The sequence below is a fragment of the Accipiter gentilis genome, chromosome 10 (assembly GCF_929443795.1).
Source record: "Accipiter gentilis chromosome 10, bAccGen1.1, whole genome shotgun sequence".
NCBI lineage: Eukaryota > Metazoa > Chordata > Aves > Accipitriformes > Accipitridae > Astur > Astur gentilis.
Window position 1 is genome coordinate 37289099 of NC_064889.1, and position 27457 is coordinate 37316555.

The following is a 27457-nucleotide window of genomic DNA, read 5'->3' on the forward strand; positions in this document are numbered from 1 at the left end:
AAGGGTTTTCAGGACATTTCTAACTAACAGGCAAATGGAACCTGTTACCACCAGGGCCCCATCACACCTGGGGCCATGGGAATGATTTGGTGTAAGGGTGCAACAAGGACAGCATGTCCTGGGGGTGGGAGGGGAGATGCTTTCATGTCCCAGGACATACAGGCAAGAAAAAACCTCTCTGGGCTTACAAAAGGGCTGTTTAATTCAAAAAACCCCAAACACACAGTGGGAGGGTGTCTCCAAGGAATTCCCTGCGAAAGTCTCAGAGCATCCGTCTTCCCAACCAGCGGGCTGGGGGCTCACTCGCCTCCCACGTGCAGTTTCTTCAGTTACCATCCATTCCTCCCAGTGCCGTGAACTCCATATGGCACCCAGGCTGTGGGATGGGTGGATGTGCCGTGTGGGAGGCTGATGGCAGGGAAAGAAAAAGCTTCAGCCCGCCGCAGTCCTGAGCAGCACCAGGGAGCGGCGAACCGTGCGCGGATCAGGCAGCGCCGGGTTTTTATTTAACCCTTAATCCCAGTAATTTGCTCTAACGCTATAGTTCAAGCAGACACAGCCACATGCATAAAGGGTCTGACACCAATTAGTCATTCATGCAAAACAAGAGATTATTTTTTTTTTTCTTCTAAGTGCAAACAATTTTCTGCCAAGCATCAGACGAGCAATTAGCTTCCTACGGGCCTGTGAGCAGCTTGACTCATCCCATCGGGCAAATTTAGGGACTTCAGCCTCATAGGGGTTAAACCTCTAATTTAATTGCTAGTTTATCCTCAAGCTCCACTTTTTATTTATTGCAGTCCAAGCAACAGACACAGAAAAAACACAGCGGGACGCCAACACTGAGACAGGGGTGGGAGAGAGCCCAAAGGAGGCAACTGGGCGGTGTTACTCAAGGAGGGAGGGATGTGGTGTAACAGAGACTAAGGTGGGGGGAAACCATGCCAGATGACTAGGAGAGGTGTTTAAACGATGAATAGGTGTCCTAAGAGGGTACTACATTTATTTACTGAGCATTTATCGCTGTGGAGAACGTCAACCGCAGGATGATGCTTGGGGGGAGAAGGACCTCGCAGGGTGGCTCCGCAGCTCACCCCACCACCTCGCCCACACCACGCTCATGTTTCTGTGCCTCAGAGACTCTGGAGAAGTTTCTCCCCAGTCAAGGAAAGTGTGATATTTACATTTAGAGGCCCACAGTCATCCATGCCGAGAGCTGCTGCCACACCGGGCACTGTTAGAGGGACAGCAACACCACCCAGCGGCACAACCACTGTTGCCCGTGTTTTACCAAGCACCACATTTTCCTGCCCCAAACCAGCTTTTACTGAACCGACAGCAAACACTTATTTTGACAGATTTCTTTCGGCAGTTCTGCGCTTACTTACAAAGGGCTTGTGCTGACTGGGTGAATGTGTGAACTCCTGGGCTCACAAATACAGCCACATGATGAGAATCTCTCTAACGAATTGAAATAATTACTTTCCTAATTTGCCCCTAGATTCTGCTAAACCTTCTGGGGCCTTGAGGAAGGTATGAATTTTTTTTTTTAATTCCCCATTTCTTCTGCTTATGCAGGCAGACATTTTAATTTATAAAATGAATTATTCTGTATTTAATCAGTACAAAGGAATATTCCACTCGGGGACAGGGACGTCTCACGATGCTGCGCAGGATTAACTGCACTAAATGACTCCCCAGCGTGGGAGAACGTAGCTGTGTGGGACAGCCCTCGCGCCTCTGAGCATCAGCGATTTTGGTGATCCTGAAGGTTTCCTCTTCCAAGAAGGGCTGAGAATTATAAAGGACCCATCAAGGGGAGGATGCAAAGGCAATTGTGTCTGAGCCCCCAGAAACCGCTAACATCAAACCCAGCAAACTAGATTGGGCTCTGCAAATGCAAGATCATCATATGTGAACTCCAGTGTTTTCTTGGAGCGTAATTCTCACTGAACATAGAGATCCCAGCAGAAAACTGATGGTTTATCTGGCTGGGGTGAACAGATAAAGGCCAGCAAGCTTTATCGCTGGATGGTGGGGCTGGTTTATGCTTTAATGCTTAAACCTTCCCAGCAGTGAACCTGTCACACAGCACTTACAAACTGGGTTTTAAAATGAGAAAATAGGCGCTTGAGGGTAATACAAAAACTAAGGGTAAACACTACTGTGTCTACAAAAAGATGCCCTGGTTTTAAAACTTAGCAAATTAGGAATCAGTGACACTAGATATACATTACTTGCTTATCTGAAGAGACTGGAGAGGAAATAATCCTGTTTGAGAGTTGGCTGGATGTACACACTTGTAGTGGGGGCCCACAGGATGGGCATCAGAGCTGACGCAAGTAGTGGTGCACCAGGACTTGGACCCTATTTTGGAGTAGTTTATAAATAATACATGATAAATAAATAATAAATAATTAAAAAGAGGTGTAACTTGCATTACATGGTATGCTACAAATGAGGTTAAAAGTGCGTATATTCTATTTCTTTCAACTACAGTAAGACAAAACAAGCTCAAATATACCAAGAATCCCTGGAAGGTTTTGCTTTACAGAAAGGAAATTTTCAGAGAGGTTTAAAATAACAAGAAAAGAAATGAAGTTTGGACAAAGCTCTTTCTCCTGCAAGGGGGCAAGCTCACGGCTTGCACAGGAGTGCACGAGGGAGCACGGCTTTTTCCTCCCTGCCCTTCGTTTTCAATCAGAGTGATGCTCTCACCCTGGCAGCTGTCAAGTCTTCTAAGTCCAAAATGCCAAAGCATCATATGAAATTTTAAAACTGAAAACCTCCAAATAAGGTTCATGCACACACACAAAAAGCAGCTAAAATACCATTTTCTTGCCAAAATGAAATATAAACCGACTACTTTGCTACAGTGGACTAGTGCCATTAATTTCAGCTACATCACTTTACACCGATTTGGGATCTTGCCTTTCACCAAAGTAACTTGCACTTCTGGCCATAGTTTCCCCTAAGTCCTGCCCCTAATGTTTCCTATGGGAAGATTTTAGGTAGTTTCCCACTCAACTCTGCACTGAAATTCTCCCAGTCACTCTTCAGACTTCCAGTCTATGGGATGGCCAAGGAAAGGCGGGTGCCTGAGCCACCCCAACAGCCCAGACACCCCAGGGCTCTAATGCCTCCAGTCTAACGCGGAATATTTAAGCAACAGTTTGCAAGTGGCCATAAAGAAACAACCACCCGCTCGTGTCTAAGCCTGCTGAGGTATAGAGGAGAAAGATGGCTATTTCCCGTTACAGCCTGGTTAAAAGTGATATCCAGCAATGAGATGTATCGATCAGTAAATATTGAATCAAGACAAAATTTATATTTTTCTAATAATGGCTATTTCTTGGAAATTTACACAAATCCCTTATGCCTGCAGGCACTTAGGCCAGTAAATTTATAATTAAATGATACAGGCAAATGCACAAACTTTTGCAGCCTACCTAAACCAAAAAAAGCCCCACTTTTTTTTTTTTTTTCCTTAGTTCTACTCTATTTTCTTTTTTCTGCTCTCAAGTCCAGCCCTGGATTTATCCCCCAGGCAGAACTGCTGTTTGCTCAGCGGGATGAGCCGAAAGAAGAGGACTTTGGAGAGATTTCTAGTTATGCAGGGAAGAATAATAATAATAAAAAAACCAACCAAAAACCCAAAGAAAGGAAAATATCCCAATTCTCTAGGTTACATTATTGGTTATATAACCAATCTCCCCAGTTATATTTACGCTCCTATAAATAGAGAATTGCCCTGAAAGAGTGGCCTAAAAAAAAAAAAAAAAAGACAAACGGAGCCAGGACGCGGCGACTGTCGGCGCTTGGGCGGGAGCGGGCGCAGGGGCGGCGGGGCTCAGCACGGGGACGAGGACATCTGGTCGTAGTCGGGACATTTCAGCAGAGCCGGGTAGTTACTGTTCATCTGCAGGGACGCCTCACTAGAGATATCCGAAGGGCTGCGTCCCCGCGCCCACACGTCCGGGTGCAAGAACTGCCCCGAGTAGTCGGAGCAGTTGCTGAGACGGGGCCGGTAGAAGCCGGGGTGAGGTCGGTAGATGTCCTCGGCCGTGTATCGCTTCATGAAGAGGTAAACGGACATCACCCCGGCGCTCTGCAGGGGAGAGAGACACGGCCTGACGCTCACCCTGCTGATGGCTGCCTTATCCACCACCAAGGAAACAGAACAAAAGTATAAATCCCTTTTTTTTTTGCTCTACTGACGATGCACAAGGGCTCTCGAGGACAGTCATTTCACTGCCCTGTGCCCCGGGTCCCTGCAGGAAATAAGGTGGCATCTCCTCCTCCTCCGCATCCATGCTTGGCATCAAATGGCGATCAAATGCCCCATCAGTGCTCCAGGCCCGGGGACTGTCCCTGCTGTATATGTCTCCCACCATACTTTATATTACCCATCTGCCCTCATAGCCTACCCTTAAACCCCATCGGAGTCCTCTTTTTGCTCACAGCCTCGATACCCGCCCCGAGAACAGGATACACTCATTACAGGGATGGGAGAGCTCCCGGGTACCTCCGTGAGAAGGAACGAGATGGCAGAGAAGGCAAACGACCATCCGTATTTGTAATTGAAGAACGTTTCCGAGTCCTTGGTCCTGTTCAGCATCTCATCATTAATGCTGGATATGTAGAGCACCAGCCCCACCACCAGGGACAGACCTGGGGAGAAACCAAGGAGAAAGATGGTGGGAAACGCTTCGGGGATGAAGTTGCTGAAAAACTGCCTTCCTTTAGGACCTTACTTGCGGGTGAAAGCGTAAAACTGTGGAAGTGTGCTTGAAATAATTGGGGAAAGAGGCAGTTTTCCTTCAGAGCTAACCCAGGGCACTCCTCTCATTTCAGTCAAACCGTTACCTGCTCAAGCAAGTCCATGTGCACAGGGTAGGAGCTGGCTTCAAAGCTCAGTTGTCACAGCTATTTGTTTAACACTAGCACAACACCATGAATAAAACATTCACTTGTCTCACGTAGAAACATCCCCACCGAGCGGTCTGAAGTTTCGGATCTCTCCTGTGACCCATGTGCCATGAGTGGCATCCTCTCCCTCAGCAGCTGCTCCTGCAAGGGTTGTGGGTGCTTTCCCCCGCATCTCCCTGCCACTGCCACAAACAAGTTTTGCACCGGGTGATTTTCCATCCTGCAAAGCCCGAGCAGGCTGCGGGGCCGAGCCAGGAGCCCCCGCGGGTGATGACTCCAACGAGGAGCCACCACAGCGGGTTAGGAGAGCGCCAGCAGCTACGAAAGCAAACGTGTTCCAGGCTCAAGGATTTTCAGGAGAAAAGCTGGCTAGGAAAACTCACCTGACAGGATGAAGAATATCCCCGAGACGAAGGCGAGGATGGTCCTGTGAGGCCGAATGTGGCCGATGTTGCTCAGGATGAAGCCGATGAACATGAAGAAGAGGCTGACCAGAGGGAAGGGGGTGGCAGAGCGGATCATCTCTGGTGGGAGAGGAGCAGAGGAAAGCGAGAACAGGTCAATCCTCCCCACACAGCGTGAGAAATGGGCTCGGCTGGGTGAGATGGCTCCAACCCCGCTGCTCTCTGACCACGTTGTGCCCTTCCTAGCTCCTGGTTAATGTGGTTAACCCACCCCAGCCCCTGGCAGGGCTTCCCCTCTTTGCTAATGAGCTGAGTAAAGAGGTGACTCTGGCTGGCTGTGGAAACGTCTACTAATGTTTGCATTTCTGAGGGCTTCTGTGTGAAGTCTTACACAGGAAAAAACCATCGGAACCTGTGTTTTTCTTTAGCTTTGCTGCAAAACTGTTTGCTGGACACTTCAATTTATTAAATCAGAAATGACTGCAGTATTCACCGTGAGAGCTGTGACACTCCATCCTTAATTCATCCCACTATGTAATGTGTAAAATTGACTGCTACAGCATGAATACAGCTGCAAATTACAGAGAGGAGGCTATAAAGCCAAATACTTCCATAAGCATCAGCGCTGAATAGCCAGTGACAGGAAATTGTATGGCGTGGAGCCTCTGTGAGCATCCTGCCATCAGAAAGGGATGTCCCCAAAAACTTAGGACCACATTGGGTAATCCACAGAGTAAACATGTAGTTGCATCCTTGCATGGTAGCACTGTCGACGAACTAGGATCTTCTTCGGCAAGGACACAGGGAGGATTTCTTGGGGGATCCCTAGTGACCCTTTGGTGCTTTGCAGGAAGCAAAGGGTAAGACCCCACCGGATCACTTACTCAGGACGTTGACTGTGGATTCGGATGTCAGCTGGATGTTCATGGGCATGACGTATTCGATGGTGAAGCACCGGCCACGCTCTTCACCTGCAGCAAACAGAGACCAAATCACACCTATATTTGTTTATTTCTGGTGGGGGAGAGAGTGGCTTTAAAATTTATTTCAGTGCATGCATAAAAACCAGTCTTGCTTTTTAGTGCTGCTTGCATCTTAGGTGTCAGTGTTTGGGGCTGAAGAAAGACATCTCTTAACTACCATCTCCCTTGTGCAAAAGAATTCCCTTGTACACAAAAACGTGAACCCTGAAGCCAGAGGGTTTAAGGTCACCCCAGGGTGGTATCAGAGCTCCTCACTCCCCTGATTTTTTTGGAAAGGAAGTTTAAACCTTGTGACATTTCAGATCGGTCACTTTGAGATTCCCATTCCCTTGGGTTTTGTTCAACTCCGTCCCTGCAGCCAAGTTGCTTCATCAAACTTGGCGCGGATGGAGGGAACGGTCCAGCTGACCTGAATCTAAATGTTGCAGAGACAAAAAGGAAAGTTTTGAGCTGCTGCCCAAGGCGCTGTGGCCGCAGTGCCGGGATGGAGCGGGACGGGGAGCAGCAGGGACTGGCACAGCAGCAGCAAACTCACCCAAAGTCTGCGTGCAAAGGCACATTTATCCATCTGACTATTAAAGCTGGGCACGGAGTGACGGCGTTACTCGGGTTGTGCCTAAGTTTGGAAGCAAAGATAGTCAGAGCATCTAAAAATCCTATTTTCCCTGGCCCTTTCCCACGGTCCGACACCGCCACGCGGCAAACGTCACCTTAGCGGGGGACGTTTTTTTGGGAGGGAGGCCGTACCTGCCAGAAAGCAGACCCTCCAGAGCCCCGAATGCAGCGACAGTTTGATTTCCGCCGTCTGGTTTTGGGGCTGGACGATGCCCTCCTCCAGGTAGAGCCAGTAGTCGGTGCTGACGGAGATGCCCAAGAGGCCGAGGCCGCAGACGGCGAACACGCTGCTGAGCAGGGTCAGCGCCTTCCTGCCGCAGGTGCTCATTCCCAAATGCATAAAGGACCGAGGCTGGAACGGGGACGGCTGCTGGGAGAAGGGATGCAGCCGTCAGCACGGAGCCGTCTACAGCTTTTTGGGGGAACGGATGTGTCAAAGCTTTGCCCTCTGCCCTTAATTGCTTATATAGGTCGAGCTGAAATAAGCAAGCCATTAAAACAATCACAGCGGGCCCTGACAGATGGAGACTTTGAACCAAATCCCACCCGACTGCTGCCCCGCGCCAGCCTGGGGCTCGTGGATGTGCCGGGGGCCGGGGTGGGATCGGCGCGGGATGGGCTGGCCGGGAGCAGCTCATCGGCTCCCGTTTTATTTGCTGCAGGTGAATTCCTGCTGACCAGCCAAAGCTGGCACGCGTCTCCCCGAGGATGTAGCCGAACCGCAGCGTCTGCCATCCTCAGAGCCTTACCTGACGCTCCACGGACACCGTGTTAAGGGATCGTCAAAGATACTTTCAGCTGCTGAAACAAAACCCGCCCCAGAGCAGCTCCAGTCACCACCTCGCTCCCCCCAGTATTGCCATTTTTCCTCTTCCAAGGTAGATTTGCCCATTGGGGGATCAAGATCCCGACTTTGCAAAAACCATGCTACGTTTACGCACGCTGACACCATCAAATGCCTCGAAGCAGAGCAGCGCGACGCAATAGCTTGCCTTTTTTTTTTGCTTTTTATTGCACTTGCTGGATCGGAGCTGCCAGTGCTGGTGTCGGCTGAACGCACACACTGAACCGGTCCAAACTCAGCTTGTGCTTCAGGGGAGGCAGGGAAATGGGGCCAAAGAGCTGCAGTCAGGCCCTGGGCAAACATTAAAGGAGGAGGCGAAAAAAACTTCCCTCATCCCCATGCTGCTTATAGATGGACTCTTTTTTTTATTTATTTTTCTTTTATTTTTGCTAATTTGTGGAATTTAGCAGTTCTCACAGTGCCCTGCAGACTGATAAAACATCACCAGAAATCAGAGCTCTTGGTGCAGCAGAGAAAAAGTGCAATTAATATGGGGGGGGGGGGGGGGGAGGGCCACTGAAATGAAAGATTAGAGGAATAAGAGCAAGAAGGAAAAGATACGGAGGAGAGATGGTCTTCTGGGGAGTGGGAATGAGGCAGATAGCGCTATTGACTGCTTTTATAAAGGCAGTATGAATCACAGAGAAGTGCCCTGTCATGTCATTTTCTAAGGCACATTTTGCGTCGTTCGGCACTGCAAACAATAAGGAAAAAAAAATAATGTAAATCCAGCTAGACAACAAAAGCTACCGAATTTAACACAGTAGCAGCGGGATGCATCTTCCTTGGGCTCCCTTAAAAATCGCACGAGGCTTGTTCGTGCCGCGTGAAGTTTCAAGGGACAACAAACGGGAGAGGGCTGGGGGCAGAGCACCGCGTTCCCCCGCCACGTCCCACCGCCTGGGAAGGAGGGCAGAGCCCTCCTCAGCACACATTTCATTTGAAACACCAATTCCCCAAATAACGACGGATAAACAATAGAGCCAGGGGCACGAATGTCGTACATCTCCCCAGGCGTCAGCTTTTGAACCTATGCAGGAATAACTCCATCGTGCCCGTGCTCACAGCCGGTGTCTGCTATCACGGCACGTGTTGGGGAACGGGCTTTGGGGAAGAGAAATCTTGTTGCTGTTATCACTGTGGCAAAGGTGGTGGGATTTAGTGATTAAATCGGCTCCTGCCCGGGCCGGGAGATGACGGGTTGCTGTTCTGACATGTCTGGCCGGCGAGTGGACTGGAAGAGGGCTTTTTTTCTTGCACCTCTGATGAGAATATATTAATACTTACTCGCTTACAGTGACTCTCAGAGATGCCAAAAGCCCTCATAGCTTGCACTTTTACACTTGAAAGCCTCCAAAGATAACGTTCTGCCATAGCTCCCTCATGATTAATACAAGCAGACGATGCTGATAGCTATTTCTTGCCGCTGAACCGGCTGTGAGCCGGGCTCTCTCGAGGAGCTCTGTGCTCTTGCAGGGCCCGTCCCTGGCACATCTATAGCACAAATGCAAAGCACCAAGATCCCCAGTCCTGGGCTGATCTTGCAGTGAGTTTCATACAAGATCCATGTGAAGGAAAGTTGTAGTTACTGTGGAGTCCAAATAACTGCATTTACTGAATGGGTGCAACACCCAAGGCCTGTCTGTAGCTTTAGCTTGCTGCTCTGGGCAGCAGTACGAGAGAAAAGTAGGGAATGCTGCTGAAAGAGTTGCAAATTCTTGAGCAAAAGAGAGAAAGGGAGAGAGAGACTTTTATTATCGCATCCCACCCCGAGTCCAAAGCAGACAAGTACATCTTGGTAGGAAGCAGATGTACTTGCACCCTCAAGCGCTGCAACAGCTCTGACAATTCTCTCCCATATGAAATTAAGGATTTGGCTCTTCCTACGTTCACACTGAGCCGTTTCCCAGAAGGTACCGACCTACGGGAAGGGGAGTGCTGTCGCTTACAGACAGCCCAAGCAAATGCTCCAGCTCACGCTGCTGCAAGCTTTCCACCTTTGGCTTTGCTAAGAAGCCTCATTTCTAATGTTCTTATTTAGTGTTTCCCTCAGCTCAGGAAAAGCAGGATGCGTTACCAGGAGGGACACCTCCCTGCCAGGGGTGCGAGGAACGGGATGCGTGGAGGAGATGCTCAGATTTGTTTTTTCCTGAGAAATTAGGAGGCAGCGGCTAAAGAAGAAACTGGTAGCTACGGGGCAGAGAAGCACGTCCTGCAAAGGTAACCCTGCACCTTGATACCCTGAGGACAACCTTACCGTCAAGGGGAGAGACTGGCAGAGCTGTAGAGATTAGGACACCACTTCACCCCTTCACTGGATGGGGGTATGCCATTTCCCATCTCTTCAGAGATCCCATTTGAGCCAGCAATATGACCAGGCAAAGCACAGATCCTCTGGCTCATCAGTTCTCCCTAACTCAATCAGAGCCATAGTTTCTAGTGGCTGCCTCAAAATGAACAGCGTTTACTACAAGGTGTCTCATCCCTCTTGACATTTTGGTGCCAAAATGGTAAAAGGAGCTGGAGTCTATTCTTGGCTTGTGTATCATCAGCAGCCATCCTTCCTGCATGGTTTTCGTTAATAAGGAGCCAAAAATCAAAGTAGGGAGTATGTGAAGGTGCAGATAAAGCCATTCAGAGGGAAATAGCTAAGTATTTCCTGTGATTTGCTGCCTATCAACTCCAGGCACTGAAAAATATACCCATTTGGCATCATTTATATTGGTCATTGGGGTGACACTGGCAGCAGGGAGAGGGGTCGGGCATCAGAGTCACGCCTCTCAATTGCCTCATTTCTTTTCTCGCTCACACTTCAATTTCCATGTAATCACAGATGCATTAGAGAGTGATCCCTATTGCTGCCTTGCTGGCACATCAAATCGAGCCCAATGCGGTGGGGACAGGAGGCAGTGATAGTGCAGAGCAGCCGCTCGGAACAAACCTTCCCTTATGTCCAGCGCCTGGAGAATTAGCAGGGCTCCCAAGAGAAAGATTTTTCAAGGACATGAACAGGAGCTGGCTTGATTTTTAGCAAGGATTTAGTCCCCAGTAACCTTTACCAACTGTGTTATGCTTCCTACAGCTGAAAAGGTGATGCTGTTTGGTTTCCAAAAGTAGCTGTATTTTAGATTAAATGAATATAGCCCCAAAGATTTCCAAGAAATAGGACCTTAGAACTGTTCCTGCTCCTTCAGTCACACTGTGCCTTCTGGTAGTAGGCCAGGGAATAATAAAGGCAGTCTGCAATGTAATCTGCAGTCCTCATAATGAATTTCTTTTTGTCTTGGAGCCATAGCTTCTGATGGGAATTGCACATGGCCCTCGCCGGGACTGACCCCTTCGGAAAATGAAATGAATATTGGCATTGTTCCTAATGCAGTTCACCCACATCTAGGAGTGAGTTGAAGTCCTTACCTATTACTCCACGGTCACAAAAAGAAAATGTTACCCCGGTCCAGATTTCTGAGCCCACCCCTCCGTGACCTAACACCGAGCCCAAGCCACTGCTCTGGGCTACGTGGATGGGCTGAGATAAATAAATATATTGCCGGTCAACTGCCCGCACAGGGTGGGTCCTGTCAATAAATCACTGCTCCGAGTTCAGTGGAAAACAACGCTCCCTCCTGCCCTGAGTAAAGGTAGAAAGAACAGGGCCAAGCCAGGCCAAGGAGGCAGCTATTGATTTTTTATGTGGCTAGAGCATCATTTCCAATTTCCTGACATTTGTGAGGAGGGGAAGCACTGCCAAGGTTATTGGAGCAGACGGGAGGGAAGGTTTGGTTTGTGGAGGGGTGCTGGGATCCAGGACAAGCCTGGCGACCTGCCTCTGCGGTTGTGAAAGCCTGGTCCCGGCTGCAAGCCAAGGGCAGAGGGAAATCAGAGGTTAAGCCATGGACCTGGAGCAGTGGGAGAGGCTGAGCAGAACATAAAAGAGAAGGAACGAAGCCCGGTGGAAGGGGGGGGGGTGGGTGGGTTAGGAAACCACTGAGCGAACGATCGATGTACAAAGAACATCGGGGACCTGGGTAAGAGCCGGCGAACACAGAGCGTGAGCTGTGATGGAGCTGAACTGAAAGGACCAGCTCCCACTAAGCTACGACAAGAAAATCGGGCTGCCTAAAAATAAAGGGCCTTCAAACAGCACGATCTCTTCCTCAGGACACAACGCAGGCCACGGACGTGGGCAAAAATAAATAGGTCAAGGAGAGTGGCTCTTTCAGAACTGAACTTTTCAGAGCCAGCAGTGCTTGGGCAGGCAGGACCCTGCCAGGGAGCTGGATGAGGCCACCGCCGCGTCGTCACCCTCCTTCAGACAGCACAACGTCACCCTGTCTCCCTGGTGGGCAAATCCAGAAAAGCCTGATTTGATCATTAATAACCACAACGGAAGGGAAAGGCGGTCACAAAATGGCATAGCAGCTCAGCAGAGGAGAGGAAGAGGAGGAGGTGGTGCGGGCAGTGCCCGCTGCTCCGTCTGGGGACCCAGGAGAAGCAGCTCCACAAACCTGACCTGGAAAACTGGGCGATTGGCAAATATAATTTTGGTTTTGGAATTACCGCTTGGGAAGCAACAGCCCCTCCTGAAGCTTGGAAAAGGTGTGCTGCAGGTAGGAGAGAAACACAAAACTGCTCTGCTTCCATACAATGGCTAAAGGAGAGCAGGGATGGCTGCAGAGAAAAGCAGTTATCTCCTGGGCTGGTACGCTGAGAGGGAAATGGCCGAAGGGGACGCGTGTCGGAGCTGGTCCGTAGGGCTCCCCGGAGACCCGTCCTGGGCTGCCGGCACCCACCACCTCACATGGTACATGGGAAGACAGAAATATATAAGGCGGCTTTACAGAGCTGCGTTAGTGTCATATAGAAATGTCAGCTCGATTTCTGAGGGAGAAATTATGTATCGGAAAAATTAAGTACAGGAATAAATCTTGTTGATGTGGAGGAGTTTTAGCCTGATATTAAGAAATGAAACAGTCCATCCCATGGCAGTTTGAACAAACACTAGTAACTGCGACTACAAGCAGCCATAAACTTCAAAAGGATCAATACTGGACTTGAAAGCTTCCCCTCGGCTGCGAACAGCGGTGCTGCGCACCCAGCCCCGCACACAGCACTGCCATTACAGCCGGATAGAAACAGGAGCATTGAATCAATCGAGTGCACTGGGCTCACAGGCTCTCCAGAGAGGGTTTTTTAAAAGAAAAAAAAAAAAAAAAAGGCTGGTTATGAGTTATTTAAACCTAGATTGAGCCACAGCAATCATAAACCTGTTAATTTTTTGTTTGTCATCGGACACAAGGAACACCTGAAATACAATCGGAAGAAATGACGTGTGGCTGCCGCAGACTGTAATGCTTTCCACTAACTTTATGAGTTGGGCTTTTTCTCGTAAACTCGACTTCCATAATTTTTCTGAGAAATTCCCCTTTTCCCTAGCACTTCCCGTGTTTCTTTCTTGTCCAAGTTATTTTTTCAAGCTTGATCAAAAATCCTTACATGGCAGTGCAACAGTGAAGGAAATGCTATATAGAAAGTACCGTATTTTTCTGCTGAACCCACAGCCTGCTTAGTGAACCCCCAAGGCTGACCCACGGCTGCTCTTCCCTCTCCTTCATGACCATACAGCAGCCTTTTTGCTGTGGTCTGCTCAAAACCTGCCCTTTTTGCCTGGGTCAGGTTTGCAAGGATGGTTGTCACTGATTAACTGAGCCCACCTTCAGCTCCAGCACCAAATACAAGGAGATCAAATGATATACACAAGGTCAAAGGAGCAGCAACTGAGATTTATTTCCCCAGCCCTCTAACCGGACACTTTCCCGAACGGGCAGCCTCTGCCGTGCCCGCGCCGCCGTGCTCGCCGGGGCAATGGCTCCGCTCCAGCTCATTCACACTAATGGCTTTGGATGATGCCAGCAACTTTCAACAAATAAAATCATTGACCGAACAGCCTCCCTGGTACCGGCTCACAGGCTTCTGGCACAGCCCACGTGCGTACAGCTAGTGCTCATTCACATGGACTTTCTGGATCCACAAATATCCCTCCCCCCCCGCAACCTCTTCTAGAGCACATCCCGCCTGTGTGCCTCCTTTCTCCTTGGTGTTTAGGGCTCTTACCTCTTTCAATCCCAGCTGAAGCAACGCTTTGGGAAGTGGAAAACCTGCGACGTTGGCCGTGAAGGTGGGAAGCTCACGTTCTGGCAGACCGACCGCGAGGCAAGTGTCACAGCGAGGAGGGTCCTCGATGGATGCTTCGGCTGCTGGGCGGCTCTGGGAGGAGCTGGGAGAGCTCCTGGACCGTAGGAGAGGACGCAGCCTCGGCTCTCCGCCTCCGACCGACTCACACGAGGGATGCACGAGGCTGGGACGCAGGGACAGGCGGATGGCAGGCACGGCTCCGCATCCACTCGCCGGCAGCTCCTACCCTGTGGTTTTGTAGGAAAGTGTTACACGAAGTGCATTTCTCAAGAGGGAAATAGGAGCTAAAGCTCTGAGCGTGCAATATCGCCCATGCACCCAAGTCCAGTTCTCCCGGTCTAAACTATACATATACACACACAAAGTTTCCATCACAATAACAATAGCTGAGCCCTTTCCTTCGCAGAGCCCTTCCCACTGTCCTCTCACCCTCTGCCTATCAAAGCTGACATACAATATTCACCTACCTGCATCACGTCGAGAGTGCTCGCAGTCAGGGACACGAGTCAAACTGCTGGTTTCAATACCCTACAAAGAGCTACAAAAGCAGAATAAAAGGGGCAATATCTAGTGCTGAAAAGCAAACCAGCTGGCGACTTTGCTATAAGATCTGCAGAAATCTCGTTGCTGTGTGCTGCGCGGAGCGGTGCTTGCCTATTAACCTCTGTGTGCCGTACATTACAGGCTGTACCTTATATCCTAAATACAGAAACTCCAGTAACCTGACGATCCAGTGACCCTCTTCTGGCTTCGGCATAGTCCTTCCCTCTGCTCACCTTGGCTGGAGCAGAAGGAGCCTGAGCAGACCCAGCAGCAGGGATAAGCGAAGGCAACGTAATCTCAAGGTGTATGCGATGGCTGGAGGAGAGCGGCTGGCTCAGCTGCCCGCATCCGCTTCACACCATGACCAAGGCAGGGCTGGTCTAAGGGAATATTAAATCTTTAACAGTTGGTTCTTGTTCACTTCCCCATGTCATTTAAGATGGCACAAAGTCCTGCAATGGCCTTGTGTATTACAAAGAGGAGAATAAACCTCTTCCTTGCATAATGACAGCTTTTCAAGGTCTCGGTGTCCTTCCAGCGGCAAGGCAGGTCACAGCATGATTGAAGATTTCAGGCGCCTTTTCCATAAGATATTTATGTTGTTTAAACTGAAGTGGGTGTGAACAGAACCTACAAATGCAGCGCAAGCCCTGCAGGAGCCATGTATTATGAATGCCAGCGCATGAAATTTCTCCGGGCAATAAACTTTTATGGCTACAGAAGGTCTAAGAAAAGCCCCAGCTAGCAGCCCAGGTTTCAGGAGATGTGGCTGCTCAGCAGAGAGGGGCTAACACCCCCGTTTCCTTTTTTTCCCCTTAACGATCAGTGTATGACAGCTTGAGCTAAATTAAGCAGTGCTGGGAGGTAAAAAATAGCATCAAGAGCTAATTAAAACTCTTCCACCTCCCCTGTGTCGGTGGCGGAGAGAGGCAAGCCCTGGGTACCCGTGCCCACCGCAGCTCTGCTCCTTGCCGCTGCAGCTGTTCTCGCCAGCGCTGGCAGCTGGAGTGGTTTTAGGAACACTTGCAGTGTGATAAATGAGAGAAAGGAAGAAATCCCCCGAGCGCCGTTGGCGTCTCTGAAGGCCACAGCCAAGCGGCACGTTGGGCAGGCTGCATGTGCCGGCCACCACCACCGAGACCCCTGTCCCCTCGACGTGATTAAACATGATTGCTAGCATGAAGCAGATGCCTTGTTGGCCGGGAGATTGCATTCCCCTTTCCCCACTTAGAAAGCAGCTTTACAGCAAAACTTCCGAGTACTGAAACGATGGCATAAAGAAAGAGGAGAAGGGCTGTATCGTCCACGCCTCAAGCAAACATCTTAATAACCCAAGTGCCATTCGTGGCTGCCATTAAACCCAGTTGCCAAACACAAGGGCTGCTCCATCCAGCTTTGCTCAAGCAGTTTGGGACACAACTCCTCAGATGCCGGTGGTGGGGTCTTGGGGCAAAAGCTCTCCAGGTCTGACGCTGAGCAGCTGCAGAAGTTTGGTCCCATCTTCACATGGGAAAAGTCTTTGCTTTGTGTAGCTTGTTGGGTTTAATAGTCAGGTTATGTGATCTTAAAGTACATAATCAGCATTTACACATCATTGGAGATAGTAAACCCTTTACTGGCCTGATTTTAGCAAGATTTATTGCCATTTCCAGGATTTAACTGTAAATGTCCTAGCGGGCAGGGTAGGAAAAACCATGCAGGGCACGAAGCAGCCTGAACACAGGCACAGGGAGCATGGCCCGGTCAGAGGACTGCAGGTCGGTACCAAGCCCAGCGTGGCCTCGGAAGGACGTCGGCTGCCTGCCCTGCTCAGCACGGAGAAGTGCAGCCATGTCCTGGGAAAGTCTGCGGGAACGGGCAGGGAATAGGCTCGGTCTCATTCTTTCTCCATCCTTCCCCCAGACCAGCACCCATTACCAGGTGAAACTCGGTCTGACTGCGTGCAGCTGGTCTTTACCTACACCCCTCTCCTTATTCACATCGTCCCTTTGTATCACCATGCGGCACCCACCCAGCAGCACCTCTCCTACCACCCATAGAATGACCTGATGTTTTCTTCTCCATGCAGTCTGTAGGCTATTTTACAGTAAGAACTGTAGAACAGTTGACACACATGATGCTGACATTGCTTTCTTCTTCAGCCATCCCCACCCTCCTTAAGTCGTTGTACAGAAAAGGGCAGTTTTGTCCCAATTTCTTTCCTGCCTGTAGCTCACCTTTTCTGGGCCTCAGGAGAGATGTGCTGCTTCCCAAGCAGCAACTCCAGCATCAGAAGGATTTAACACTTTCCAAATCACTCAGTTTTCTAGGTTGGGTTTGCTGTGTTGCTTCGGGCTGTCTGCAGCTTCCAGGATCTCCCAGCAGCACCCAGGAGAGGACCGTTTTCTATTGAATATAAAGTCAGTGCAGCTCTGAGCATCCCTGCAAAAGCCACCACCACTGAGCTGCCATGGCAGCAGGAACCAGGGGAAATCTGACATGAGGGAAGCTGGGGATGGCAAGAAATGAAAGCAGAGCCCCAGCTTGGGTCAGGTGTTTTGGCAATGCCAAAGGCAAAGCTGTTCCTGTAGAAAATCCACCCTCACTTGGGTAAAAGGCACGGCGGCAGAAGACGAAGGGAAAGCCACCAGTCCCACCACGGCTTCACCTAGACCCTGCCGTGGTCCTGGGAAGGGCTCTCGGACAACGGGCTTCGAGTCACGCTTTCAGCTGTGAGACAGGCGGGATGTTCGTGGTCCGTCCCTCCGTGAGAGCCGGTGGAGGATGCTCCAGGATTTCCCGTCCCACCTTGTGCCAGGACCTGCCATGGGTCCCCACATCAGTGCTTCTCACCTGGCTTCGGTACAGTCTGCAGTGTCTGACTTGAGCATCACCTCGGTTAAGTATTTCCCAAATAGTTAAAACATTTTTCTTCTGTGATATGTTGTATCCCAGTCCCTGAAGTGCTAATTCTTACAGATGGCTCAGCTTTTGCCTGGGATGTGGCACCCAGGGAGTGACTTTGCCCTGGGAAAGGGAAGACTGGAAAACTCCTCCTATCTGCATGTGTCTAAGCAATGGCTGCTGTTTCTGGGCTTCCCACCCCCCAGTTTTACTAATTCTCTACTGGGTGAAGCTTCAACTCCTCCTAATCCATCACATACCTGTGTGAGTCTCACCTGGGCTTAACGTTAGGTTATCAACCTCCGTTGCTGAATTTTTAGTAACCAAACCCATACAGACACTCTCTTCCCATCTACACCCGACTTTCTGACTGCCACAAAAGGGGAGGTTTCTACCCACCACGCTCCCAGCTCTGCTCTCCCTGATGTCCTGGGGGCTGGAAGAAGGTGGGGGGACATGGACGCCCACCCAGGACCCCACTGCAATCCCACACTTGGGTCATATCTACCAAACATAACCCACCGCACCTCTCCGAGCAAGCAGAGGTATTCCCAGCCAGAGCTGCCGCAGAGACAAGGCACATCGATTGTAACCAAGTGTTTAATGTCCCCTGAGAAGAAGCCGGGGCCGTGGGGCTGCCCACTTGTAGGGCTTCAAGGGTGAGCAAGGTCCTGCCCCGGTAGACCTGAGCCTCTGCTCCCTGGGGACGTCACCCACCAGCGCTGGATGGGCACCCAGTGGGAAAATGAATTAGCCGCAAGTTGTCTTGGGTCAGTGGATGCCATCTGCTGTGGTGCTCAAATAATCCCCCTCTCAGGGCAGCCATGAGCACCGCTCTAATGACGTTTTTCACTGATGAGCAGCGATACCTCCCTCATAATAAGGGAAAAGCTGCAAGTCCCGTCTTCCAAAGGGACCAGACACAAAGCCCACTCCTCTGTAACAGCCCGTTTTCCAAGTTTGATGATGCATCAGTGTCGTCCTCTGACAAATTCCATTTTCCCAGTAAATACTTTACTATAAATGTCAGAAGTTTGTGGCTATACAGCGATAAAATTGGTATGAATTTGATTCCAAATCCTCTTTCTAGAGCACACCTAGAACCCCAGTTCCCTTTAATTTCCGTGAGATTAAGATTCCCAGATAACTTTTGACCTAGACTCCACCATCTAGTTAGTTTAAAAATGCCACCTTAAAACCAGGGCTTTAAATCTTCCCAGCTGACTTATGAAAAGCTCCCGGCGCTCTCTCCAGCCATACACTTGCACAGCTCACAGCTTGCCGATACCGTTGAAGCCTCTGCAGGCTTGTGCATTATTTCCCTTTTGTATTTTATATTCCCTTCCCTCTCCATAAAATGAAGCCGAAGCTGCAAATGCTGCGGTACGGATGCTGCCAGGTGGGGATTCATTCAGCTCAATGAATATATTCAACAGCTACAATAATACAGCAAGGGACTGGGGAAATATATGCACAGAAGCATTTCTGTCCCCTGGATGCCACGTGGAGCAGCCGCAGGGCGGCCAAGGGGAAGGCACGATGGCAGCGGGACGAGCGCTGAGAGCCAGGTTCCTGCCCTTTGGCTTTTTCCGTGGGTCACGATGCGACAGACTGAACCAGTGCCCTGAAAAATCCAGCAGCAGATGAGCCTCCGAAGGAAGCCCAAATGCACGGCACTTGTGAAACCAAAGGGCAAAAGTGGTGGAAACGTGGGAAGGCTCCTCCAGCAAAGCTGCCTGCCCGGCTCACGCCACCGGCACCCGCTGCTACTGTACGAAACTTGGCTGAAACACTCTTTTTCAGCTGAAATACTCCTTTTCAGCATTCCTGCTGAAGTAGTGCCTCTTTCAGCGAACGTAATTGCCCTCGCTGCCCTTCCCAAAGCCTCACCTCCACCACGTTGGCCACCTACCACCTCCGGCGAGGCCTCCTCTGTTGTCTTCACCCCCCGCGAAAGTTTGGGACACGGCGGGGACAGCGATGCTGCAGGTCAGACCCACTCTCCGGACACCACCGAGGAACCTCAGCTGCTTCGTGTCTGGAAGACCCAGCCCTAAAAGCTGCAAAAATCATCACGCGTCAGGGGCTGATGAAGTTTTACAAAATGCCAAGCAATTAATCAACAGCGGAACGGTGTGTCAGAAACCCTCTCTGCTCGCTGCCGTGGCGGCTGAAATACCACATTTCACGTTTCACCACCTTTCAAAGGATATGAATAAGTAGAGTGTGGAGAAGTGAAGACAGGCTCCATGTCCCCATTCGCCTGTTCATATGGTAACACATGATCCAGTTTTTGGGTGGGTTTTTTTTGTTGTTGGGTGGGGTTTTTTTCCGCTCTACTTTCCTTCACTTATCAACCGCGTCAGGTTTTTCTCACATAGCCTCACTTGAATTCACACTCCCTTCTCCGAGGGGTGAAAAACACCCTGAAAAACATCAGCAGCCCCTGACTTCCAGCGGACTTTCTATTCCCTGCGAAAATGCCTTTTCCCACCCAACCTTCCCAAAACCCCCGGTGCACAGAGGGATGCTCCCAGTGCCCGAGAGATCCCCTCTGTATCCCAGCAGCCTGGGGGGAACAACAAACCCCGGGATGTTTTACCGGCTCCCCCACCTGCAAAGTCTCAACCTGAGCCTTTCACTCGGGGTTCCCCCCCCAAAAAAAAAACCCAGTTCCCGGTGGAGCAGGGACGGTGCGACCGGACAAAATCGCTTCGGCACGGCGGACCCGGGCTCCGTTACCGGGGCCGGGCGGCGGCTGCTTCCCGGGATGGTTCCCCCCCCCCCCCCCCCCCCCGGTGCCGGTGTGTCCCCCCAAGGGTGCCCGTGTCCCTCCCGGTGCCCGTGTCCCCCTCCCGGTGTCTCTGTCCCCGTCCCCCCCCCCCGGTGCCCGTCCGTCCCCCGCTGCCCCCCCCCCCCCCCCCCCCCCACCCCGGGAGAAGCTACCGAGGGCACAGCCGGCTCTGACTCCAAAGGAAATATAGAAAAATATAGAAATATACGCCCTCAAGCTCCGCACCCCCCCCCCCCCCCCCCATTTAAACTTTCAGGTTTTTACACCCAATTCGGGACACCCCCTCCTCCTCCCCCGAAACCACTTCCACCACTACGTTCCCCCCTCCCCGGGGCAACCTGGCTCGGACATGGAAGGGGACCCCCCCCCCCACCCCACCTCCCAAACTACCCCCCCCCCCCCCCCCCCGGTACTCACCGGCACCGCAGCCGGCGGCCTCGGGGATGCTCCGCTCCGCTCCGCTCCGCTGCGGGGAGGGCCGGGAGAGCCCGGGGAGGAGGGGGCATCACATGGCGCCGGCGGGGACAGCCCACCTCGCCCTCCCTCCGTGCCCCCTTTGCCTCCCTCCCTTCAACCAGCCCTCCCTTCAAGCAGCCTTGCCTTCTTCCCTCCCCCTTCCCTCCCTCCCTCTTCCTCCATCCACCTCTCCTTCCTCCCCCCCTTCCCTCTGTCCCCTTCCTCCCTCTCCTTTCACCCTTTGCCTTTATTCCTTCGCTTTCCCTCTATTTCCCCCTCTTTTTCCCTGGTCCTCTCCTTTCCCTTCTCCCTGTTCCTCCCTCTCCTTTCACCCTTTCCCTTTTCCCCCTCTATTCCCCCCGGTCCTCTCCTTTCCCTTCTCCCTGTTCCTCCCTCTCCTTTCACCCTTTCCCTTTTCCCCCTCTATTCCCCCCTCTTTTTCCCTGGTCCTCTCCTTTCCCTTCTCCCCGTTCCTCCCTCTCCGTTCACCGTTTCCCTTTTTTCCCCTCTATTCCCCCCTCTTTTTCCCTGGTCCTCTCCTTTCCCTTCTCCCTGTTCCTCCCTCTCCGTTCACCCTTTCCCTTTTCCCCCTCTATTCCCCCCTCTTTTTCCCCGGTCCTCTCCTTTCCCTTCTCCCTGTTCCTCCCTCTCCGTTCACCCTTTCCCTTTTCCCCCCTCTATTCCCCCCTCTTTTTCCCTGGTCCTCTCCTTTCCCTTCTCCCTGTTCCTCCCTCTCCTTTCACCCTTTCCCTTTTCCCCCTCTATTCCCCCCGGTCCTCTCCTTTCCCTTCTCCCTGTTCCTCCCTCTCCTTTCACCCTTTCCCTTTTCCCCCTCTATTCCCCCCGGTCCTCTCCTTTCCCTTCTCCCCATTCCTCCCTCTCCTTTCACCCTTTCCCTTTTCCCCCTCTATTCCCCCCTCTTTTTCCCTGGTCCTCTCCTTTCCCTTCTCCCTGTTCCTCCCTCTCCTTTCACCCTTTCCCTTTTCCCCCTCTATTCCCCCCGGTCCTCTCCTTTCCCTTCTCCCTGTTCCTCCCTCTCCTTTCACCCTTTCCCTTTTCCCCCTCTATTCCCCCCTCTTTTTCCCTGGTCCTCTCCTTTCCCTTCTCCCTGTTCCTCCCTCTCCTTTCACCCTTTCCCTTTTCCCCCTCTATTCCCCCCGGTCCTCTCCTTTCCCTTCTCCCTGTTCCTCCCTCTCCTTTCACACTTTCCCTTTTCCCCCTCTATTCCCCCCTCTTTTTCCCTGGTCCTCTCCTTTCCCTTCTCCCTGTTCCTCCCTCTCCTTTCACCCTTTCCCTTTTCCCCCTCTATTCCCCCCTCTTTTTCCCTGGTCCTCTCCTTTCCCTTCTCCCCATTCCTCCCTCTCCATTCACCGTTTCCCTTTTTTCCCTTCTATTTCCCCCTCTTTTTCCCTGGTCCTCCCCTTTCCCTTCTCCCTGTTCCTCCCTCTCCTTTCACCCTTTCCCTTTTCCCCCTCTATTCCCCCCGGTCCTCTCCTTTCCCTTCTCCCTGTTCCTCCCTCTCCTTTCACCCTTTCCCTTTTCCCCCTCTATTCCCCCCGGTCCTCTCCTTTCCCTTCTCCCCATTCCTCCCTCTCCTTTCACCCTTTCCCTTTTCCCCCTCTATTCCCCCTGGTCCTCTCCTTTCCCTTCTCCCTGTTCCTCCCTCTCCTTTCACCCTTTCCCTTTTCCCCCTCTATTCCCCCTGGTCCTCTCCTTTCCCTTCTCCCCGTTCCTCCCTCTCCTTTCACCCTTTCCCTTTTCCCCCTCTATTCCCCCCTCTTTTTCCCTGGTCCTCTCCTTTCCCTTCTCCCCGTTCCTCCCTCTCCTTTCACCCTTTCCCTTTTCCCCCTCTATTCCCCCCTCTTTTCCCCTGGTCCTCTCCTTTCCCTTCTCCCCGTTTCCCTCCAGTCCCCAGTCCCTCAGGGCTCCAGTTCACCACTGGAGCTGGGGTGGGAGCCAGCATTGCCCCTGCCCCTCTGTGCATCCTCCCTTCCATGCACCCCCCAACCCCTCTGCACCCCAAATCTGGAAAAACACGGGTGGGACTGACTGGGGCAGCAGCTCCAGGTGGGCTGCGCTTCCCAGGATCCGACTCATTTGGGATTTGGGGAAGGGAAAACTGCTTCCAGCCACCAGCGTCAAACAAATCCACAGCTAAGGGCACGGCAGACAGCGGGGAGGACTGGAGGGCAGCAAGCCAGCGTGCTGGAGAAAAAGCCAGCTTGGCAGGGCTGGGACCAGGGCAGGGAGAAAGCCAGGGCTAAAGGAGAGAGGGACGCAGGGGCAGATGCTGTGGGCTCTGGAAACCACGGCCAGGCCGAGTGATTCAGCCAAAACACATAGAAAATTAGCTGCCGAGCCAAGAATAAGGACACAGCTCCATCAAGGTGGCCAGCGATGGGACGCTTCCTTGGGTACGGTGGGAAGGACAAGAAAAGGGTCACGCACCGAGCGGGTCACTCCTGCTACGTGAGCTGCCAGCCCAGGCAGCAGGGCCGAGGGTGGCTCACGGCCACCATCGCAGCGCCTGGAGCTCGGATTTGTACAGCAATTTTTGCAGCGAGAGCTTATTCCGTGCAAGGGCTTTAGCACGTGCCGGGGTCGCTCCTCCAGCCAGGTCCCTGCAGGAGGGAGCCGGGCAGCGAGAGCAGCGGTGCGGGACAGCAGGATGGCTCCCAGGGAAGGCGCTGCTAAGATCTCCCAGCAGGAAAAAAACAAAAGTATAATGTATTAATTACAAGTCTAATAAATTCAGCCTCTAGTAAGTACTGGGTCACTGATTCCCAGCGCTCCGGCTAAAACGTGCCGCATCTCTGCCCGAGGTGTCCTCGGTTAGCAAAACAATTCTGTCTTAAATAGAATAATTCAAATTAAAGTGCGATATGAGATGCAGAGGAGGTGTTGGTTGGATGGCTTGTTTGAAGTCAATGGAGCCATGTGCTCTGGCTTGTCGAGCTCTGTTTTGATTTATAGAAATAATAGCAGCCGATGCAGATGTACAAGTTTTGATTTCTCCAACAAGAACATGGTGGAGCCTAATACAGAGAAGCCCCAGTGAGGAAACCTGCCTCCCGGTAGGACCCCAGCTGGCAACCAAAGCATACTGGTTATTTGTCTTTGAGGGACTGCACCTCCGCATATGTTCTTTCACACAAAATTACAGTGATACTTAAATTATAGCGAATTCAGCATGTTTTCCCAGGCTCATGTCTCAGCCCCCTAAGGAAGAACTGGCTGGCGTTGCAAAGATACGTTTTTTTTCAGTGTACCCTTCCTTGCAGCTGGAGCTCTCAAAACAACCCCCAAAGGTATTCAGTACCTCCCATTCGCATCTGAGGAAGAACTGAAGGCAGCAAATCCAGCAGGAGGTGGACGGTAAGGAGAGAGCAGGGATTTGGTGGGCAGAACGGATTCTGCACTGGAAAAAGGCGGTGGAAGAGGCGATGCCCTCCAGGACCCCCAGCCCCACGCAGCCCCAGGGAGGAGGAGGAGGAGGAGGAGGCGGCTTCCCTGGGATGAAGCTAATCAGCAGGGAATTACCAATAAAGTCAAACAGCTACAGGAGGCAGGTTAGACCTGGATGTTCATCACGTTCTGTCAGGGTACATTATTTTAATACCGTAATTGGCTGTTCATCATTTTTCTTTTCTCTATGTTGTTTAAAAAAGAAACCAAACAAAGCAGACCTTCATTTTTCTCCAGACAGGCAATCTGCTGTATTAGCCACCTGGGCACTGTGCAGGATTGTTTGAATACAACACGAATAAAGGCTGCAGCACATACAGCCAGTGACATAATTAACCATTACAGTGTAAGAGGCCCCCAGCAGCCATGCATATAATCAATTAGAAATACACATTTTGGGCTTCAGTCGCTTTCCCCCGCCCCCTTTGCTTCTATGCAAATGTACTTAGGCTAAAACACTCGGATGGATTTTCCACTGCTGCTCGTCTCATACAGCAAGTTCTGCCGGGGCGAAGCGCGTGCACGGCGCCAGCGCTCGTACCGGGAGCGTTTCCCACCGGCGTGTCAAGGCCAGGCTGCCAGAGGGCACCAGCGATGCCTCCCAAATCCCCAGAAGCAGAGCTAAACTCTCCTACCTCATTAGCAGCTATCCGTAATTCCTTCCCCGTAACACCCGTTTCCCTGCTAATGGCAAAAGACGATGAAGTGGCAACCCCTTCTCCTGGCCAGGAGCTCAGTGTGGTTGTCCCAGGCAGGGCAATTAGCACTTTGCATCTTCTCAACATCCTCCAAAACTTGGGGCAGGGCTTTGCCAAATTCTGCAACAGCTGGTTTTGGTTTTTTTTCTTTTTTTCTTTTTTTCTTTTTTTTTTTTGTTGTTGTTGTTGTTGTTTTTTTTCTTTTTTTCTTTTTTTTTTTTGTATAACACCATCTGGTGCCATCTCAGCATTTCCAGAGCAGCATCCCTTTGACCTCCCCACTTTTCCCTATTCCCTGCTGAGCTCTCTCCTCCTCGAGAAGGAGGATCCTTCACCGCAGCCACAGGTGGGGTGAGTGAAGCCGGGTGGGATCTTGCACATCACAGAATGTTCCGCAGCTGTGCCAGTCCTTGCAAGGATGGAGTTTGATCCAGCCGGAGCAGCTCCACGTGCTGGCGGAGCAGCCTCTTGTACCACATTCAGAACCAGTGTGGAAGCACGAAGCTCCGTGGACACCTCAGCAGGCAGCTTTTAGGATGTACCCAAGGTCAAATCTTATTAGTGAGGAGGGATTTAAGCTTCATTAATGGCCCAGAGCGGAAGCAATTCTTTACAGCAGCTCTCCCAGGGCAGTCAGTGGTGTGGTGGGGTGCTGAGGGCCCGTCTCGGTTACGAGTGTTTAATTCCTGCAGGTGACATCTGCAGGGAAGCTTTTCCCTGGTCTTTTCCCTTCCAGCAGAAGTCACCTTGAAGGCACTCAGGACACTACACCATAAAAGGTCTGATCCTGTCAACCTGGGCCACGAACTGATAGAAAACCTCAGGTTTGCCTCCCCTCCCACTCCCTCTAATTTCTGCTGAATTATTCAGACAGAAAATCTGCCCAGCAAACAGCCTGGGATGAGCTGGGCCGTGGGCAGCCGCCCCTCGAACCCACGTGTGGCTCTGGTCCGCCGTCGGACAACAGTTATCGACCAACTTTAATTGTTTATCAGGCTGTAAAATGTGTTTTGGGCACAGGAAGGGAAAGTCTACACCAGTCAGAAATTGGAGCGTTTGCCCAAGGAAAGAGGAGGGAGAGCAGGTAGATGCAAGGAACTGGCGACGCGATGCTGAAGCTGCTGTGACTTGTGTGGGAGGTGATGGATGCTCCATGCCAGCTGCCTTGGCACTTGCTATTTTTTGTCGTTTCGTGGGCAGCATGGCCGGGGGGGAGGCTTGGGAAGATGCCGGAGCACGGGAGAGATGGACAGCAACCCCGGCACGCTGCTCAGGGGAACCAAAGGTTGGGAACCACTTGCTAGAGAGACTTTTGAGATTTTTCTCTTCCCGTAAGGGGGTGTTTGTGGGAGAGGTTTCGCACTGGATAGCAAAACTGGCATCACCAGCCTGGGGTTGGGATCCACAGCCGCGGCACCCACGGCTCCTGGGCAGGTGGGATGCGACCTTGGGATGGGCTGCTCCAGCTGGGACCTGTTACGTGGCAGGAGCTGGCAAACGCTCGTACAACCTTATTCCAGCGGCAACATTATTATTTTTTTAGCTTTCAAATGCTGCAGGTAGGAAAAGAGGAAAATCTCATGGCACCAAAGAACACCAGCCACTCTCCCCTCTCCAGGGAGAGTTTTCACATTTCGCTTGTGCCTTGACTAAATTAAAGGAATTAACTCCTGTGGGTTGTTGGAGCTGAAGCTCCGTTTGCTGTTTCTCCTGCACATTCCTCCGCCTGGAGCCGCTGCTTGGGAGGAAGCGCAAGGAGAGGTGCAACATTATTTTTATCTCCGCACCCACATGCTGTGCGAAAGCTTAAAAAAAAAAAAAAAAAAAAAAAAAGCGCATCAGGCAGCCTCCCCGAGAGGCTCTGACTCACGGAATAACAAAGGCGCACGTGTGAACGGAAGTTATATACTTTATTTAAAATAAAACACCCTCTGCAATCATATGGGCCTAAATTGGCTAATAAAGCTGAAGGTGTGCCAGTTCAGGAGTTTCTCCCCAGCAACTTGGCCAGCTGCATCCTTTAGCCCCCATGGTGGCCAGGGGCCAGCAGGTACCACTGTCCCAGCCCGCCCAGTGTCCCCCCCACTGGAGGGAAGGAGGTTGGAAAGGGCATGAAATGCCCGTGTCCCATCAACGTCACTGTCCGAGAGGGCCATGTCCTTCAATAAGACAAGCTAGAAGAGATGCTGGCAATAAGTTTGTTCTCACTACAGGCGTTTGCTGTTAACCCTCTGCAAAAGGAGCGGAGGTACCGGCAATACACCCCGCTTTTGCGTCCGGTCTCTGGGACTGGGACCTGTCCAGTTTCCCCAGCATGGCCCCATCGGAGCCACCAAGGCTGGCTGGAAAACAGGCTGCTTGCAGGATGAGGGATGGCTCTGGCTACAGCAATCAGATTTAAAAGGTCATGTTTTGGAAAACAGTTTAGATGACATTAATTATTAAAGCCTCATAACGCTTGTATTAAGGGTAATAGTTTTCCATGTGATTTATATAGCACTGAAATTCATTACCAATCTTTTAATGATGTTAATGTCAATCAGGCACAAGAATGCTAAATGACTTATCCCAAAAGGACCAGGAACTGCTCCAAGGAGTTTTGGGATGCTCTCAACGCTGGCCTCTGCTCTTCCCCTCCTTCTGCCCTTGCA

General features: G+C 51.4%; 1 protein-coding gene across 5 annotated transcripts; it reads right to left on the reverse strand.

Moving 5' to 3' along the window:
- Positions 1 to 580: 580 nt before the first annotated feature.
- Positions 581 to 24924, reverse strand: CACNG5 (calcium voltage-gated channel auxiliary subunit gamma 5). Of its 5 annotated transcripts, none has more exons than XM_049811672.1 (8): positions 24744 to 24924; positions 19306 to 19431; positions 13887 to 14194; positions 7064 to 7301; positions 6218 to 6304; positions 5313 to 5453; positions 4526 to 4671; positions 581 to 4108 (listed from the first exon to the last, which is right to left on the reverse strand). In XM_049811672.1, the coding sequence occupies exons 4-8, from the start codon at positions 7269 to 7271 to the stop codon at positions 3851 to 3853; spliced, it is 840 nt and encodes a 279-aa protein (XP_049667629.1). In that variant the 5' UTR covers positions 7272 to 7301; positions 13887 to 14194; positions 19306 to 19431; positions 24744 to 24924; the 3' UTR covers positions 581 to 3850. The 5 variants fall into 5 exon arrangements, with proteins under 5 accessions (XP_049667629.1, XP_049667628.1, XP_049667627.1 ...); XM_049811671.1 differs by having other exon boundaries at positions 19306 to 19453; XM_049811670.1 differs by lacking the exon at positions 24744 to 24924 and adding an exon at positions 20605 to 20615 and having other exon boundaries at positions 19306 to 19453.
- Positions 24925 to 27457: the final 2533 nt, after the last annotated feature.